The sequence below is a fragment of the Toxotes jaculatrix genome, chromosome 4 (assembly GCF_017976425.1).
Source record: "Toxotes jaculatrix isolate fToxJac2 chromosome 4, fToxJac2.pri, whole genome shotgun sequence".
NCBI lineage: Eukaryota > Metazoa > Chordata > Actinopteri > Toxotidae > Toxotes > Toxotes jaculatrix.
This window is the reverse complement of record NC_054397.1, coordinates 5,612,281-5,627,782: the sequence shown is the minus strand read 5'-3', so window position 1 is coordinate 5,627,782 and position 15,502 is coordinate 5,612,281. Positions and strand designations below refer to the sequence as shown.

The 15,502-nt window shown below is 41.1% G+C and overlaps 1 protein-coding gene across 1 annotated transcript in view; it reads left to right on the top strand.

The window, feature by feature from the left end:
* LOC121181105 (protein sidekick-1-like) overlaps positions 1–15,502 on the top strand; it is a 212,333-nt gene that overhangs the window by 123,960 nt on the left and 72,871 nt on the right. The window contains exons 6-9 of the mRNA XM_041036906.1: positions 6,656–6,758; positions 9,928–10,103; positions 12,775–12,858; positions 14,336–14,530. Coding sequence (XP_040892840.1) covers positions 6,656–6,758; positions 9,928–10,103; positions 12,775–12,858; positions 14,336–14,530 — 558 coding nt within the window. The remainder of the gene's footprint in view (positions 1–6,655; positions 6,759–9,927; positions 10,104–12,774; positions 12,859–14,335; positions 14,531–15,502) is intronic.

Below are 15,502 nucleotides of genomic sequence, written 5' to 3'. Positions count from 1 at the left end.
AGATTTGTATGAAAAGCTCTAAGCCAAGCAGCTTTCACTTATTTCTACTGTGGCAAAATGTTAAAAATGTAGACCTACAATAAATGTATAGCAGAAAAAAAATCAACCTTAAGACACCCCAGGATGCCACGTCAACCACTTTGTGAATCACTGTGTGTGCAGCGGTACACGTATTTGTCATGATGTATTAGGCACAGGGTCTAAATTGTGTCTGAAATAGTCTAGTTGCAGTCTTGGCAGGTACAGAACATATATTGAGATGTGCAGGTTGAATAAAGAAAGCTTTAGTTGTGTGTCAGTTGCCTGTAGCGGGCTAGCATCTTCAGTATGGCAACCACAAATGAGAAGCGAGAGCTGAAGTCATTTTAGATCCCTGTTTGGAAGTAGTTCATAAGTATGTTTTCCCTGCAAATTATAGTAACACTGACAAAGGACTAAATCAGACAGAACCTGAGGCTTGTTTAATTCAGATGTAGTCAGCAGACTCGTGTGGAGCTGATTAGTACGTTAGTGTTGATATGTGGCGTCTAGGTTCTAACCTCGTCACTCCCCACTATGAAGCACTAAGTTCAGCACAGCAGGGAGTGACAATAATAACTTCCTACCAAGGGGAACCTTGACTCAGAGCCTACAGGGGGACGCTGGGGTGGAGGTTGGGCTGTTGAAGTGGTTTATGAACAGCAGCACTGGCAGCAAGTGACAGCATAGGTTTCAGGTGTGCAGAGAGTGAGCAGAGCGCTGAGGGCTTTAGTACACCTCCATAATGAAAAGGGTGCATAGGATATATGCTGCAGTGGGAAATATACGCCGTGTGAGTGTCGTGGCAGACTTGAGTTGACTGCCTGAACATACTTGCAGGCTTCACTTCCTTTGGGCAACATTTTGTCTGCCGGCTGCATCAGACATGCTAACTTATTTAACAGCAGCATCACCTGAGTGTCTCTATTACCTGTGCTTGGCTAAAACACTCTCAGGTGCCTGTCTGTCTCCCCACGAGTCTCCACTGCAGAGTCACACTGGACCAAAGCGGTTCCACATTCCATGAGTGTTTATCTGTGCTGATATGCAGCCACTGACTTACTGAGATCACAGAGTGCTAAAAGCCCTGCTATAATGTTCCTTCATGGGCACATATTGTTATAATTAGTTTTGTGCAATATTGATATATTGTCTTTTTGTCCTTTTAGAGCACTAACCATATGCAAATGTGTGAGTGCCTTCATTTTTATTTATTTTTTAGTAAAAGTTATGAGTCATTGTCAAATGTTGATGATTTTTAGAATTAATGGGGGAAAAAAATGTTTTATCTCAGTTTTCCCCACTGTACCAAAAAGTTTGCAGGCATGAAGTGATTGCACACGCCCTTGTTTCAGTATAGTGATGATGAAATGTTACCTCATTATGTCATTGTGGGTTTTGTCAAGCAGCCAAAAAACCGCAACTAATATAATACTCAAAATTAATCAAATAATCATTGAGCACTCCCGAGAGCTTAAATCCTGCTCTGCCTCTCAATTACTGCTACATGTTTCCTGTTCCTTCTTCTTTCCCTCTTTCTTTCCCATCTCTCCATCTCCTCCTCCCATCGCTTGTGTGGCACAATGACAGAGATAGATAGAAGGTTTGGCAGCTGAAGGAAGAGATGAATATTTAAAATCGGGCATCTTTCTCGGTCCTCTCACTGCTTCCCATTGTCTGTGTCTGTCTCCCCTTGGGGCTTGGATCTTGTGCTCTTGGTGTGGTGTGGCTTTTGTGTGTGTGTGTGTGTGTGTGTGTGTGTGTGTGTGTGTGTGTGTGTGTGTGTGTGTGTGTGTGTGTGTGTGTGTGTGTGTCTGTGGCATGTCTTGGCTTGTGGTTTCATATTGGCATTCTAAGGCAAGTGTAGTCAGACAATGACACTTAGCTGTCAGCATGCAGCATTAATGAGCACGGTGACACACACACACAAACACACTCACCCCGCTCTCACACAGATGCAGTACTCTCAAGAGAGATCAGCAAATGATCACCTTCTCCTTTCCATTTATTTTTGTATACTCTCCAAAAAGCTCTATTTAAATATTTTAAAAAAAGCTCTCCATTTTCTTTAACCTCTCGTTTCCAGTGCCCTTCCTTTTCATCACTCTTTCTCCTTTTTTCCCTTTCCCTCTCAAAATCTCACTCTCTTTCTTTCTCTCAAACTCTTTCTCCCTCTCGCTCTGTTGTGTGTATGATCTCAGTGTGATATGTGTTAGTTGGCTGTGAACCCTGCAGACACGTATCTGACAACTCTATTAATACACAGTCAGCTAACACCAGCCTCCTCCGGTGAGCATTCGTGTGTTTGTGTGCGAATGCATGCAAAGGAGAGATGTGTGTGTCTTCACCCCTCAGCCAATCCCTCTGCTCTCGAGGTCTCTGCAGAGATTTGTCCCAGAGGATTAAAACACACAGATTTACAGTCATAGAAAGATCATACACACATACACACACAGACGATGGCCTACTCACTGACACTGTAGGGAGTGTGGAGTGACTGACAGATTTAATAGGAGAACAAGCTGTAATCTGAGAGAATCCATTCAAAGAGGGATTACATCTAATCTGTGCATGGAATAGCTTTTCATCTCTCTCTCTCTCTCTCTGTCTCTTTGTCTATCTCTCTCCCTCTCTCTCTCTCTCTCTCTCTCTCTCTCTCTCTCTCTCTCTCCATTTATCCATCTATATCTCTTTCCTGCCCTAAAGCTGCACCAATCCTTTTACCAGCCCTGCTTTTTTTTTTTTTTTTTTTTTTAATCGCTCCCATCCTTGATTTAATTTGGGATTTTTCTGCACACAGACACGCACTCACACATGCATGTACACTCTCACACAGCTGTGTCACCTCAGCAGCACTTTACTGTCAATCAGTGATGATTGCACTGACGAGAGCATTGTAACGTTGCAATGCGTCACTGCCTCTTTGGTGCTAAATTATGTCCACAGCCATGTGCACACGCACGTAAACACAGAATTTATGCTTTTTCTCTCCCCTATCATCAGTTTTGATTTATTTTTAAACAGCTTTAACAGCTCCTCTTTTTATCATCCCTCTTTCTCTAATGAATCTCTTCAGCCCCAAGTTGTTGTTCTGATATTGCTTCGTTATACCACAACCCTGCAGTTTTTTTTTTCTGCCCTCCTTCTCTCCATCGCTCCTGCTCTCCCTCTCTCTGCCACATGGTGTTTCTCATTTGCTAAATGAGGAATCCACTAGCGTTAGATTAAACTTCTGGACTGTCTTTGTAAAATCTTTACAGGGAGCCTTTTAGCTGCCACAGCTTGCACACACACACACACACACACGCACACACACACACACACACACGCACACACACACACACGATAACACTGTCTGCCAGTTTGAATATTTCTCCTTGTTTAAGTTGAGGAAGATTAATTTAATAATCCTTGTTTAAACAACAAAACGGAGGAGATAAGAGGATGATAGGGAATAAGAGAGGGAAGAAAGGCAGTAGGGGAATAAGAGATACAAATGAGATGAAATGATAGAGATTTCCTCAGAGAAAAAGGATGTTAGACACGCTGACAGTGAGAAAAGAAGAGCGCAGATCACACAACCATATGGCATTTTGCTTTCTCCTCTACTTCTACCATCATGTCTGTCACTCCAGGAAGAAGAAGACCATCTGCACAGTCCCCCCTCGCTTTTCCCATCTAAATATATACTCGGTCTCCCTCCTCCGAGCCCTTTTCTCTTTCTTCCATGTTCTCCCTTGTCATGCTGGTGTTCCTGCTGTCCTGATTTGTCTGTCTGCTCCCCTCAGACACATGGCCCAAGTTAACAGGTTGGGTTCACATCCCCCTCTGCTCATTATCTGCGGCTGCTGCTGCCATTAAAGCTGCACTGATGGCTACTAGTCCCTGCCTGACCTCTGCTTCCCACAGTGGACAGCTAACACTCTACTCGTGTTCTCTCTACTTCTTCCTCTGCCTGTCCATCGTCTCCCTGTCTCTGTCTGTCTTCCTTCAACTTCTGCTACCCATCTTTAGCTCTTACCTTTCAAATTGTACCACATCGAACAAGATGTTACTCTCTGCACAATGAAATTAAAGACAAAACGGTTGTGTGTGTGTGTGTGTGCGTACTCTATACATGTGCGTGTATGTGTGTGTGTGTGCATGTGTGTGTCCATGGTATCATTTGCCTGTCTTCCTGTACCCGCATGTCTTATTCCGTGTGACAGTGGGATATGACTCTCCAGCTTTTTCTCTCTGATTAAAAAAAGGAGAAGATAGAGAGAAAGAGAAAGAGGAATAAAGAGCAGAGTCAATTACCACCTTTTCCTCCTTCCCTTCAAAGGGGAGATCAAAGCTGCTCCTTGCCTCCCCCTGCCTTCCCTTCACAACCCCCCCTTTCCTCCAACCGCTATCAGAGCTAGCCTGTTAATTTGTACTGCCTGCTCCTCCCTTATTGGAAATCTACATATTCATCGGTTATACGGTATCCATATCCATGAGAAACCTGATAATGTTCATGCACATGCGCACGCTCATAACAACGATATTTAGGCTCCACACATTCCGTAAAACATTTCTAAACAGACCTATTCTACTGTTTTTGTCCCTATACTTATTTTTTCAAACTGATAACAGTACAAGTGTGTCCTTTTCTTATGAGAGGCCATTCATGCTATAAATCATACTCAAGCACACAATCATAATCTTGGACATACACCACCATACTCTCCCACACACCTTTAAGGCCATAAATCATTCTTCACATACTCACACCACTGTACTCTTTCCTAAGCACTATTATTGAAACTCACACGCACCATCATACTGTTTGGAAGTGTATTTCAGACAGAACAGTGTGTTTGACAAAGAGTGATATTGTTTATAAGAGAGAATTATGGTTTGTGTGTGTGTGTAAGATTGAAAATATGTCTGAGATAAGAGACAGTAGCAGTGTAGAGATATTAGAGAGAATTATAGCGTTTCATTCATGCCCTCCTCCGTTTCAGTCAGACTCTGACACACAAACTTCTGCTCTCACTCACATATATTGTCATTCTCTCTTATACACTGTCAGTCACTGACTGTTCCTCTCTTACATCCGTCATATGTATACATCATACATCATTCTGTCATATTCTATACTTATCCTCCACATTTACCAGTCTCCTTACATGCATTAAAATATCATTGTGACTTATGTATATTTCCAGGTATCTCTCAAAAAATCTCAGAAGGTATTAAATTCAGTTTCAATAAAAGGCACTGGCAGGTATTAAAAGGTCTTGCATTTCATTTACAAAAGTCTTAAATATTTTCTCTTGACTGTCGGCAGACATTACACACCCACAAAATAACAGTGGGATTGTGGCAACAGAGATTTGTGCTGCAGGAGGTTTTCTTCAGTCAGAGTTTGAATGAGCACAATCGGACCTTTGGAAATGCTGTCAGCTCCCCACAGTAGCTAAGAGAGTCATTTTCTTACAACTGCCAGGTGTTGATATTAGCAAAAACTTCCATGAATGAATTATTTTTAATTGGTTAATCCTTCTATCTATTGTACACTGCTGATCTGGGTCCAGGTCACATTCATTAAATTAATTTTATACTTAGGAAGTATTATTGTATACTGCTGAGAAGGGCTGAAAAAAATGTGATATAATAATAATAAATAATTCTAGGCCATATTGTCCCGACTGGTTTTCACACTTTCATATGTTGGTTGTTATGACAGTGAAACAGGTATTAAATTGCATTGTGTGTCGTATTAAAAAGGTCTTAAGAAGTCTTAAATTTGCCTTCCCGAAACCCTGAAATTTTCATTGAGCATGTTTGTATGTGTCAAGCCAGGCAAACGCTTGTATTAATATTGTATGATGCTTTAACTCTCACTCGAGTTTTTTTTATTATTCTTTTTACAAACCCAAAAAGCTTCAACTGTCAAACTGTACAATTTGATCACACTGAACATGAGCACAGATCCGATCTGTTCTGTCTTGATGAATATAGTTTTTATCAAGACAAAAAGTTTGGCAAAAGGGAGAAAGTATTCTTACTTAGTACAAGTCTATGTTGAACAGAAAGACAAAAAAAGAAGAGTTTTGACCCACAGGTGGCTGGAGGATGCAGGTGATTTGGTCCGTCTATTTTACTGTGAAGTTCACTTCATTTGCATCGCAGCACAGCCTCATTCAGGTCTACAGTTTCAGCCACAACATGTAAAATGTTACTCCAGTAATATGAAAACAAGCTCACTGCAGTTTATATCAGATCTTTGGACAATAGTCCTTTTTAGAAATCGGATCTTGGAACTGCTCAGACTTCAAGACATCTGACCAACATTTCTAACATGGCAGAAATCCAACCCATCATCCAGCAGCCAGATTGTTTAAAACTTGGCTCAGTTGTAAAATTCACGGACAAGAACCAACAGTTTGGGGTTAACATCAGGCTAAATGTGTGGAGTGTGGCTGTGTTTAACAGTGGACGCTGATGGTGCATGTGGTTGTGTCTGTTAAAAAAAGTATCATGGTGAGTTGAAGTGAGAGACTGCGTGTGAGCAACTATTGTGATCAGTGTTTCACATTGTGTTGCTGTGTGCGCGCAAAGTGTGATTCATGAGCTAAACTGCCTCTCATGTGTCGTCTCTCCGTCACAGATCCTGAGTCAGAGCTTGTGGCTCCAGCGATTGTGATTGGACCTAAAGACACAACAGTGGTGGCAGGGGGCGAGGCTACACTGGAGTGCATCGCTAATGCCAGGTACGTTTCTTTCATGTACATGCACGCACACACTTACGCACGCATACACACACACAAACAATTCCTTTCTTGCTAGACTGCGCTGTTTTCTTCCAGGGCAATTAGAGGACACCACGTAAACCCATAGCTCAGCACATCTCTTCCCCCAGTATTAGTGTATAGACACACTGACACACACAAATGCATGCGCGCGCACACGCACACACACACACACACACACACACACACACACACACACCAGTACCAAGTTAACTTAAACAGAAGTTGGATCAAAGTCCCATCTGACATCAGCAGAGAATCTAAACACACCCACAAATTTACACTGGCCCATGCCAAGTACTGTTAGCAAACACACACACACACACACACACACACACACACACACACACACACACACACACACACAAACACACACACACACACACAGGGGTGCAGTCTAGTCTGACTCAACAGATGTTTTTCAGAGCAACAGCAAGTTCTGCTTCAGTTCTACAGTTGCCAGAAACTGGGTTGTAATCAGTTTCCACTCATCCCTGAGATACACACTGTCCAACCTCCCTCTGTGCCCCATATGGCTAAAAAAGCAACTGATCTCTGACTAATGTGTACTTCATGTAAAACAATGCCGTGTTTGTTTTGAGCACAGTGTGGATAGACTAAATGAACACCAATTTTCAGTGTTATTTCTAGGTATTAGTCATAGTGTTGGCAGTACAGCAATGCTATATGTGTCTTCTGCAGTACTTGCTCATGTTTTCTTCACGCATTTCACACAGTGAAGTCACTGATTCTGAAGCTACAGTTGCTTTGCAGTATGCTGCGAACAGATAAAAGCACTGCCAGCCAGGATGGTAACTACTCTGAGTTGTCTGGACTTACTAAGCGATATCCTGCACTCTTCTTGTTCACCGTGCCGAATTGAGTTTCACTGTGGAATGTTTGTGCAAGGTTTTTGTTGGATTATGTTATTTAGTCTGGGTTAGTCTGACTGCTTTGTTCAGTGAGAGCTGAAGTCTCTTTAAATGCAGCACTTGACCAGCACTTGACCACTGGGTAGCACTCAAAGTATAAAAAAAAATACAAAAAAAACAACAAAACAAAAAACAAGTGACTAAACCATATTACTCATAAAAGAGAAGCAAAACATACTGAGGTGTAAAAAAAAAAAAACATTTCCTAGCAACAGCAGGATATGTTTCCTGCTGTTATTTCCATCATGCAAATAATAAGAAGTGTGGTCAGACTAGACTTTTTTTTTTTTTTTTTCATTTAACGCCAAGTAATTTGGTCTTTGTAACCTGCTACACTGGTATTATAAGAGCAGACAAATCAGCACAGAGTCTCCTGTATTTCTTCTGCCGGGAACAATCCTTTTCCACAGGGACTATTTCTGATATCAGAGAAGCAGCCACTGAAAGATACTCACTCCAGAGAGATAAATCTGTACCGGGGAAACAGCGGAAAGAGACAAACTGTACCATTGAAGTTTGGGAGAAAGAAGAGCCTGATCAGTGAAATCAAATGCAGTGCTCCAGTCTAAAGGCATCTGCTACCCAAATCCATTAACCGTTAACTGGTCATATGCACCAGTTCACCTCTGGCAGAATACTAAAATAATTAGGAATTTGACTGAAAACAAGCAGTGCCAGTAGGCCTAATATTAAGGGCTGTAAAATCTGCTTTTCAGTCTTTGGGTAAATTTTCAATTTTTTATTTATTTATTTTTTTGTTGTGGACAGGACTCACTGAGTAAGCATATTAAAATTCTGACACATCAGCCTAGCAGTAAATTTAATTAATTTTCCATCTAACTTTGTCTTTACCTCGAGGTGTATCATCTGAACGAGAAAGCAGCATACTCTCAAAAAGGCAAAACAGATTTTTTTTTGTCTGAAATTATATTATTTACAGGTGGGCTGCACATTAAATGGATTTTTTTGCATATACATCTAAGTTGCATACTTTGAAGAACTTTAGCATTATATGGCTTCTTACACATATTTGTTAGTGTCTTTTTTTTTTTTTTATACTACATTCACCTGATTTACATCCAAAACAGCTTACAGTATTTAGCAGTAGAAAAATTATGTCACTGAAAGCAAGACTTCTAAATAAAAACTTCTAACTAAAAAGTTTTTTTTCTACTTCTTCACTTATTATACACTCAAATATCCCGTTCACCTCCTCCATATCTCTGAATAATATGACAGTCCGTTTAAATTTCCATCTAATGTCATCAACAAAACAATTGCTATGATAATAATAATAATCAAAGAACTTCTTAGAAATCGAAAGAATGCAATGATAATAGATCAAAACAGTGATCTCTCAGCTAATGTATTTTGGAGATATCACTTCGCTGTGACGGTGGCTTGTATTTCTCAATTTTTTTGTCATTCCATCTGTTTAATGTCTGTGGTTGTTTCTTGGATTTACAAACCTTTCTAAACTAAACCTAGTTGTTGTTATAATAATATAAGTAATAGACACCTGATTCATTTTTATACATATTTCATTGTAACCTTATCAATGTTTTAAAATATTTTGTAATGTTATTTTATTCATGAGCCTTTATATCTGCATCTCAAGATTTTGTTTTATATTCATAGTTTACTGTTTCTAGACAAATCCCGTAACTGAACTATGACTTTTAAGCTGTTCTAAGCAAATACATCTGGATGCCAGCTCCAGCTGCTGATTACATAATTAGCTGTTTTACTAGTAAATCAGTGGTAAATTTTAATGCAGATTGCTTGTAAGAATTGAACTGTTGCATGAAAAGGCACTAAAAAAAATTTGAGCTGCACTTCCTTGAATGGAAGTAATGCTGTATTAATGCTGTCTTATTCAAATACACACATGCATACACGCAAAAGAATGGCGTTTTGATGTTGTTTATTCAAAACAAAATTTCATTTTACATGAAAAACCGTTCCCTTTCCCTAACATCCAGACTAACTGACTGAAGCTCCTTCATGCTGAGTGGAGCTGACTGCTCTGATATACAGACTGTCATCATTCATTTCCTGCCTCATTGACACGTAAACTGATGGATTTAATATGTTGTAATTGCCTTCTGTCACTCTTTTGCTTTTTCTCTGATTCTCCATATTTTCGCTATTCCTTCTTTTCTCTTCTCTTCTCTTCTTTTTCTCTTCTTTCCTCTCAGACCGGTTGACAGCCTCACGGTGTCATGGAAACGTGATGGGCGTCGGCTGGCCAGTGGGCGTCGGCTCATTATTCCTGCCCCCACCTCTGCTGACACCGGGTTATATGTTTGTGAAGCGTTGCTTAGTAACAGCACTGCTAAACCTGTGGAGGCAAGGGCACACCTCACTGTAATGGGTAAGAAAAAAGGCAGTTGCTCATTCGCAAACACACACACACACACACACACACTGCCCAACATGATTATCCATGATTATCCTGGGTAGGCCTGACCCATCAAGACTAATGGCCTCAACATGTGCCACTAATTCCTGTTTTAACCTCGCTCCCATCTTCTCTTGTTTTTTTGCTTCAGGCACTGTTTCATTCTGTTTATTCCTCCATTTATTCTTACTTTTCTCCTGGAAGCGTGACTGCGAAAACCCCAGGCAGTGACTGTCAACCACAGGGCCACTCGAGCTGAATCTGGTGTCCACACCCGCCAATAGCCTGTCCATTGTAGTCACAAACAGCTGTCGCATTCTTGTACACACCGGTTCATCCATGTGTGATTACAGATACAGGCGTGCGTGTACTCAGCGTTCACACGTAATCACAAAACTGCACCACAGACACATGCCTGTTTGCCCAGCAGCTAAATCAGTTTTGTTCCCTGGAGTCGCCAATCAATAAAAGAACACTGAAAACACTCAAACAGGAGCGCTGTCGTCACAGTCCTCTCTTGTCCTTGATATGTGTGCGTAAATAGAAAACAATATACACGCGGGCAGGGAGCGTGTGATTGATGAAGCGAAACTTTTCTCACCCAGTTCGTCAGCGTCTTTTTGATCTGCTGTGATTGTCGGAGCGAGGTGGCACCTAATGCAGAGAACGCAAACTACCCACGCCTCCAGAATACTCACTACTTTGAAAAGGCGCGCCTGAATATTTATACCCCACTCATTCTCCTCCTGTGCCCCCTCACTATCTAGCACCAATTTTTGCACCCTCTTCTCTTTGTCCTCCCTTCTCTCTACTTTATCTTCCTTCATTAGGCCAACAGGACTGTTAAGACCTGCCTGGCAGGGGCAAAGCCTGCATATATTCATATGTATCAGAGAGGTTGACACAAATACATTGGTACTGATCCTCTTTCTGCTATGGGCTCAACAGACCTTGATGCAGTGAAAGGGATTCCTAAACAGAATAGTGTATGTGTCTGTGTGAAAGAAGGAGACAGCCTCAAAGGTATTCATTATTCAATTTCATTTCTTTTCTGCCCCGATCCACTAATCGGAATATGTATGACACTGCATGCTGGTGCTATGCGCTGTACAGACGTCTACCGTTGCAAACAACGATATATCTGTTGTTGTTCTCCATCTTTGTTTTGCAGGCAGACGGCAGGGAATCCACTAAAAGTCAGACCTCTAAATCCAGCCACCCAAATACTCCAAAATGTGTTTTGTTGTATTTGTGAGTCTGGGCCCTTACACTCACCTGACTGAAGGGGATTAACGCATCTGTGTTATCGGTGTCACGCCACATGGCTGTTATTCATCTCTTGTTTTTCCTGCTCTCCCCTCACTGCACGCTCCCTTCTTTCTCTTGTCAAAAAAAATTGTGTAGAATTCAACTGTGAACAATAAAGATTGGCGATGCGCATACGTGTGGGTTTAAAAGTTACCAAGAAGTAGTAAAAGACTTTAAAGTTAGTGTAGACAAATAGAATAAATGTTGGAGTGTAGATGTCCTCACACACACATACACACACACACACACGCACACATACAGCTTGTTTGTCTTTTCTTATTGCCACATCAGTTTACCCATCCACTGTCTGGCAGATTGAAGGAGAAACTGAGAGAAATAACACTGGAGGAAAGAAATGTTATCCTCTCTTTTTCTTTCGCACTAAAATGACAGCATTGTGTCAAAAACATTATTATTGTATGTTACTACTGTGCAAGCATGGAGCCTCAGAAAAAAAAAAAGTACAGCAGTACAGTAAAACAATTCCTCCTCTTTGTTCCATCAGAATTATATCTTTGTGGAGACCAGTATGCACATTCATTATTTAGTTCATACACTGGACATTTCATTTTCCTCAAAGTCATTTTTCAGTGAACAGGTGCCACTGCTGTGCGGAGCCACTTTTCCAGAGATGCCAGACTGAAAATGAATTAGACAGTCTGTCTCTCTCTCCCCCTCTCTGGGGTTTGCTGTGTCAATACCTCTCGCTAAATATTAACAAATGTTGTGTAGAAATGGAGTGTATGCAGGAGCAGGTAATGTTTTTTTATAACATGTAGCATTACAGTAATGGAGCAAAAGGCATATATTCACATTCAAATTGAGGGAAGCTTTTTCTCAGAGCTGCTGTCAGCATTTAGAGAGACAGTGGTGAAGATGTTTAGAAGGAGCAGTTATTGGCAGTGAAATGGAGTACTTAAAAAGGGGTTTGTTTCCCCTGGGAAACTAGGAGAGAATGTCTTATTCTGTGACTGTGTGGAAGTCATTTCACAGGGCACAGAGACAGAAAACCTGCCTTGCAGTGACACTCAAGATACTCAGGGCCAAGGGGAGGACCCATTTTTATTCTGCAGTGCCGAGTTAACTCTTCTGTGCTAAAGAATAAATATTTGGAGAGCTCAAACTCCCAGTTCCTCTTTAAAGATTTTTTTTCAGATATTTAATGATTGAACTAAGCCTTTTCTGAGGCCATATTATTAGCAGTTCAAAGTTTCAGACTGTGGAAATGGAATATCAGTGTTTGTTGTATTTTATACATATATTGATACAGATTGTATTGTATATTTTAATGCTTTACATTTTGTGTAAACACATTTGAACATTTTTTTCCCTGCAGAACCGCCCTCTCTGACTGCTCAGCCTAAGAGGAAGATCTTTGCTGACCTTGACAGGAATGTAGATATACCCTGCCTCGCCACAGGTACACTGTGTGTGTGTGTTTGTGTGTGTGTGTGTGTGTGTGTGTGTGTGTGTGTGTTTGTGTGTGTGTGTAAGCATATGCATAAGACTTAAGATCTCGGTATGCTTAAAATTAACTAGGTTACCCTACACTGAAAGGTGGGGCTAAAAACCTGTTGTCAGAGAGGGTTTGTTTCCATCCACTTGTTTTAATTAGCATTTTTAAAATGGCGCATAAAAAACATTAGTGAGTCTGAATGTTGCACAAAAAAAAGGTTTAATGCTTTGATGAGGCGGAAACGTTGGCGTATCGATGAAAGTGTTAAATGATGTTACAGATGCCGTTCGACAATCTGTCAACAACTTATTTTGAAGAATAACGATGCCCATACTCTGCTGGTGTTTGCATCCACATAGGTCATAGAACTGATTGTGGTGAACACTAAAATGACAAGTTCATATCTTAATGCTGTGTCTGTGCAACAAATGCAAGAGACACTTCATAGGCGCTCGTCCGGCTCTTTGCACATGTGTCTGTTGCTCAGGGTGTGTCAAGGTGACTCTGTCCAAATCACATTATGCTGAGGTTTGACGTCATTCAGTGTACGTATGAGTTAGTTTGAAGGCGTCTTGTACAGTAACAGTATACTTTTGGAAGCGTGAGCAGATTAACATGCTGAGACGAAGCCTGAAAATTGCTCTTGTTCACAACTCTTGTTTTTAAATGGATTACATGAAAACCCTTTTTTGAGCAGGGGTGGACACAACAGTAAAAACTGAAAAATACTCCCTCTCTCACACGCACTGAGCGAGTTTATGTCCCTCCTCAGTAATCTGATACAGTGGCAGTGTAATTAAATAGCAGAGGCCTGAGGGTATGGAGAGAGGGATGGAGGCTGGGAGGAGGAACGAGGGCAGGAGGAAAGACAGATAGAGAGCAGAGCGACAGAGTGAGGGAGACAAGGAGGGGGTGAAAAATACTTCACGCATGTCTGTGAAAGCTTGACACCAACAGATTGAGGAAAAAGTGTGGAATTCATCTCTCCCTTCCTCAAACACCCACTCACACACACGCACACACACACACACACACACACATACACAACAGTATGGAGGGTTGAGACAGAGTAATTGCATGAGCCCCTTGCCTGTCATATCTGGCATGTCCGTCAGACAGGTGGGTGCTGATACTGTAGATATTCGGTGTGCTGCACTTTCCCACATCTTTTATTCAAAATGTTTGTGGCTCCTTCTGCCACCCTTACCCTACCACCCACACCCTCCAATCAATATATTATTAGCAGTTATTATGCCGGCATGCATATTTATAGGGAGAGAGTGGATAACGGTGAAGAAAGATTGGCGAAGAGTGTGTAACGCTGTTTTAGTGGGAGTTGGAACAATTTGCTCAGCAGTGAGGTCAGCTGGCTTGTTGTTAAAGAAATTGAAAATTTTCTCCCTCTGTGTGCTCGTTTTTTCGTGTATGTGCACATGTGTAGGCGTGCCCCAGCCCAGGATAGAGTGGTATAAGGACACAGTGCCTCTTTCCAAATTGGCCAACCCTCGCTACAAGGTCACCACAGCAACCGGGCTGACGGTGCGCAGGGTGCAGCCAGGAGACGGAGGAATATTCCAGTGTTTTGCTCGCAGTGCTGCTGGAGAGACCCAAGCGCACACACAGCTCCTTGTGTCCAGTGAGTTTGTCTGACACACACTCAATCACACATCTCTTGCATATACACACATACAGTAGCATTGCTTGTGCCCTTAAATGTCTGCTTATTTTAGCTGATTTCTCCCTCTCTTCATCCCACTGTTATCTTACCTCTTAACCTTCTCATTTATCTGAATTTACTCTTCTACTCCTTTATTCCCCTTGTTAATATTTATCTTCCTTATTTGTCTGTCATGTTCTTTATTTTAGCACATATATGCTGTAATTCTTCATTGAGGTGGTAACTATTAATTGTTATCATCATCAGTAAGTCTCCAGATTATTTATTCAATTACTGGGTTGGTCATTTAGTCTCTAAAATGTCAGAATATAGTAAGAAATGCCTGTTGTAGTTCCCTAAAGGCCAAGGTGACATCATTGAATCGTTTTCCCCAACTAGCACATTATAACCTAAAAATATCCAGTTTCCTATCAAATAAATCCTTAGTTGAGCTAGAACTAGTGAATTGTTGGTATTTTTCTTGAAAATCAGTTTGAACAATTAACAAATGACCAAAGTAGCTGCTGAATATTTTTCTGTGAGTTCACTAACTGCTTAATCAATAAGTTATTTCAGCTCTATTGTTCTTCCCATCCCACTTTATTTTCCTACTATACAAGTCCATGCAGAGATTTGCTGCCGATATGCACTGCAGATCATGTCAACGTGTCAGCATTCATTAACTTTCATTTGAAAATCAACAGCCTACTGTGCTGCTGTGTCCTGCAAAATGAGTTTGAGTCGTGCTGCAGCTGAAAAATTGAACCACGTCCTAAGTTTTTCCCTGTACTGAAAAAAACCAGCCAATCACAGCTCAACCCAAAATATCATTTTGCTTTTTGAATTCAAGTGAAAGTCCATGTCAGTTAAATGTTCTGCCTTGACTTGATGGTTTGCAGCCTGTGTCAGCTGCAAAAAATCCGCCTGCACGGTTATATTTGTCTCTGTAGA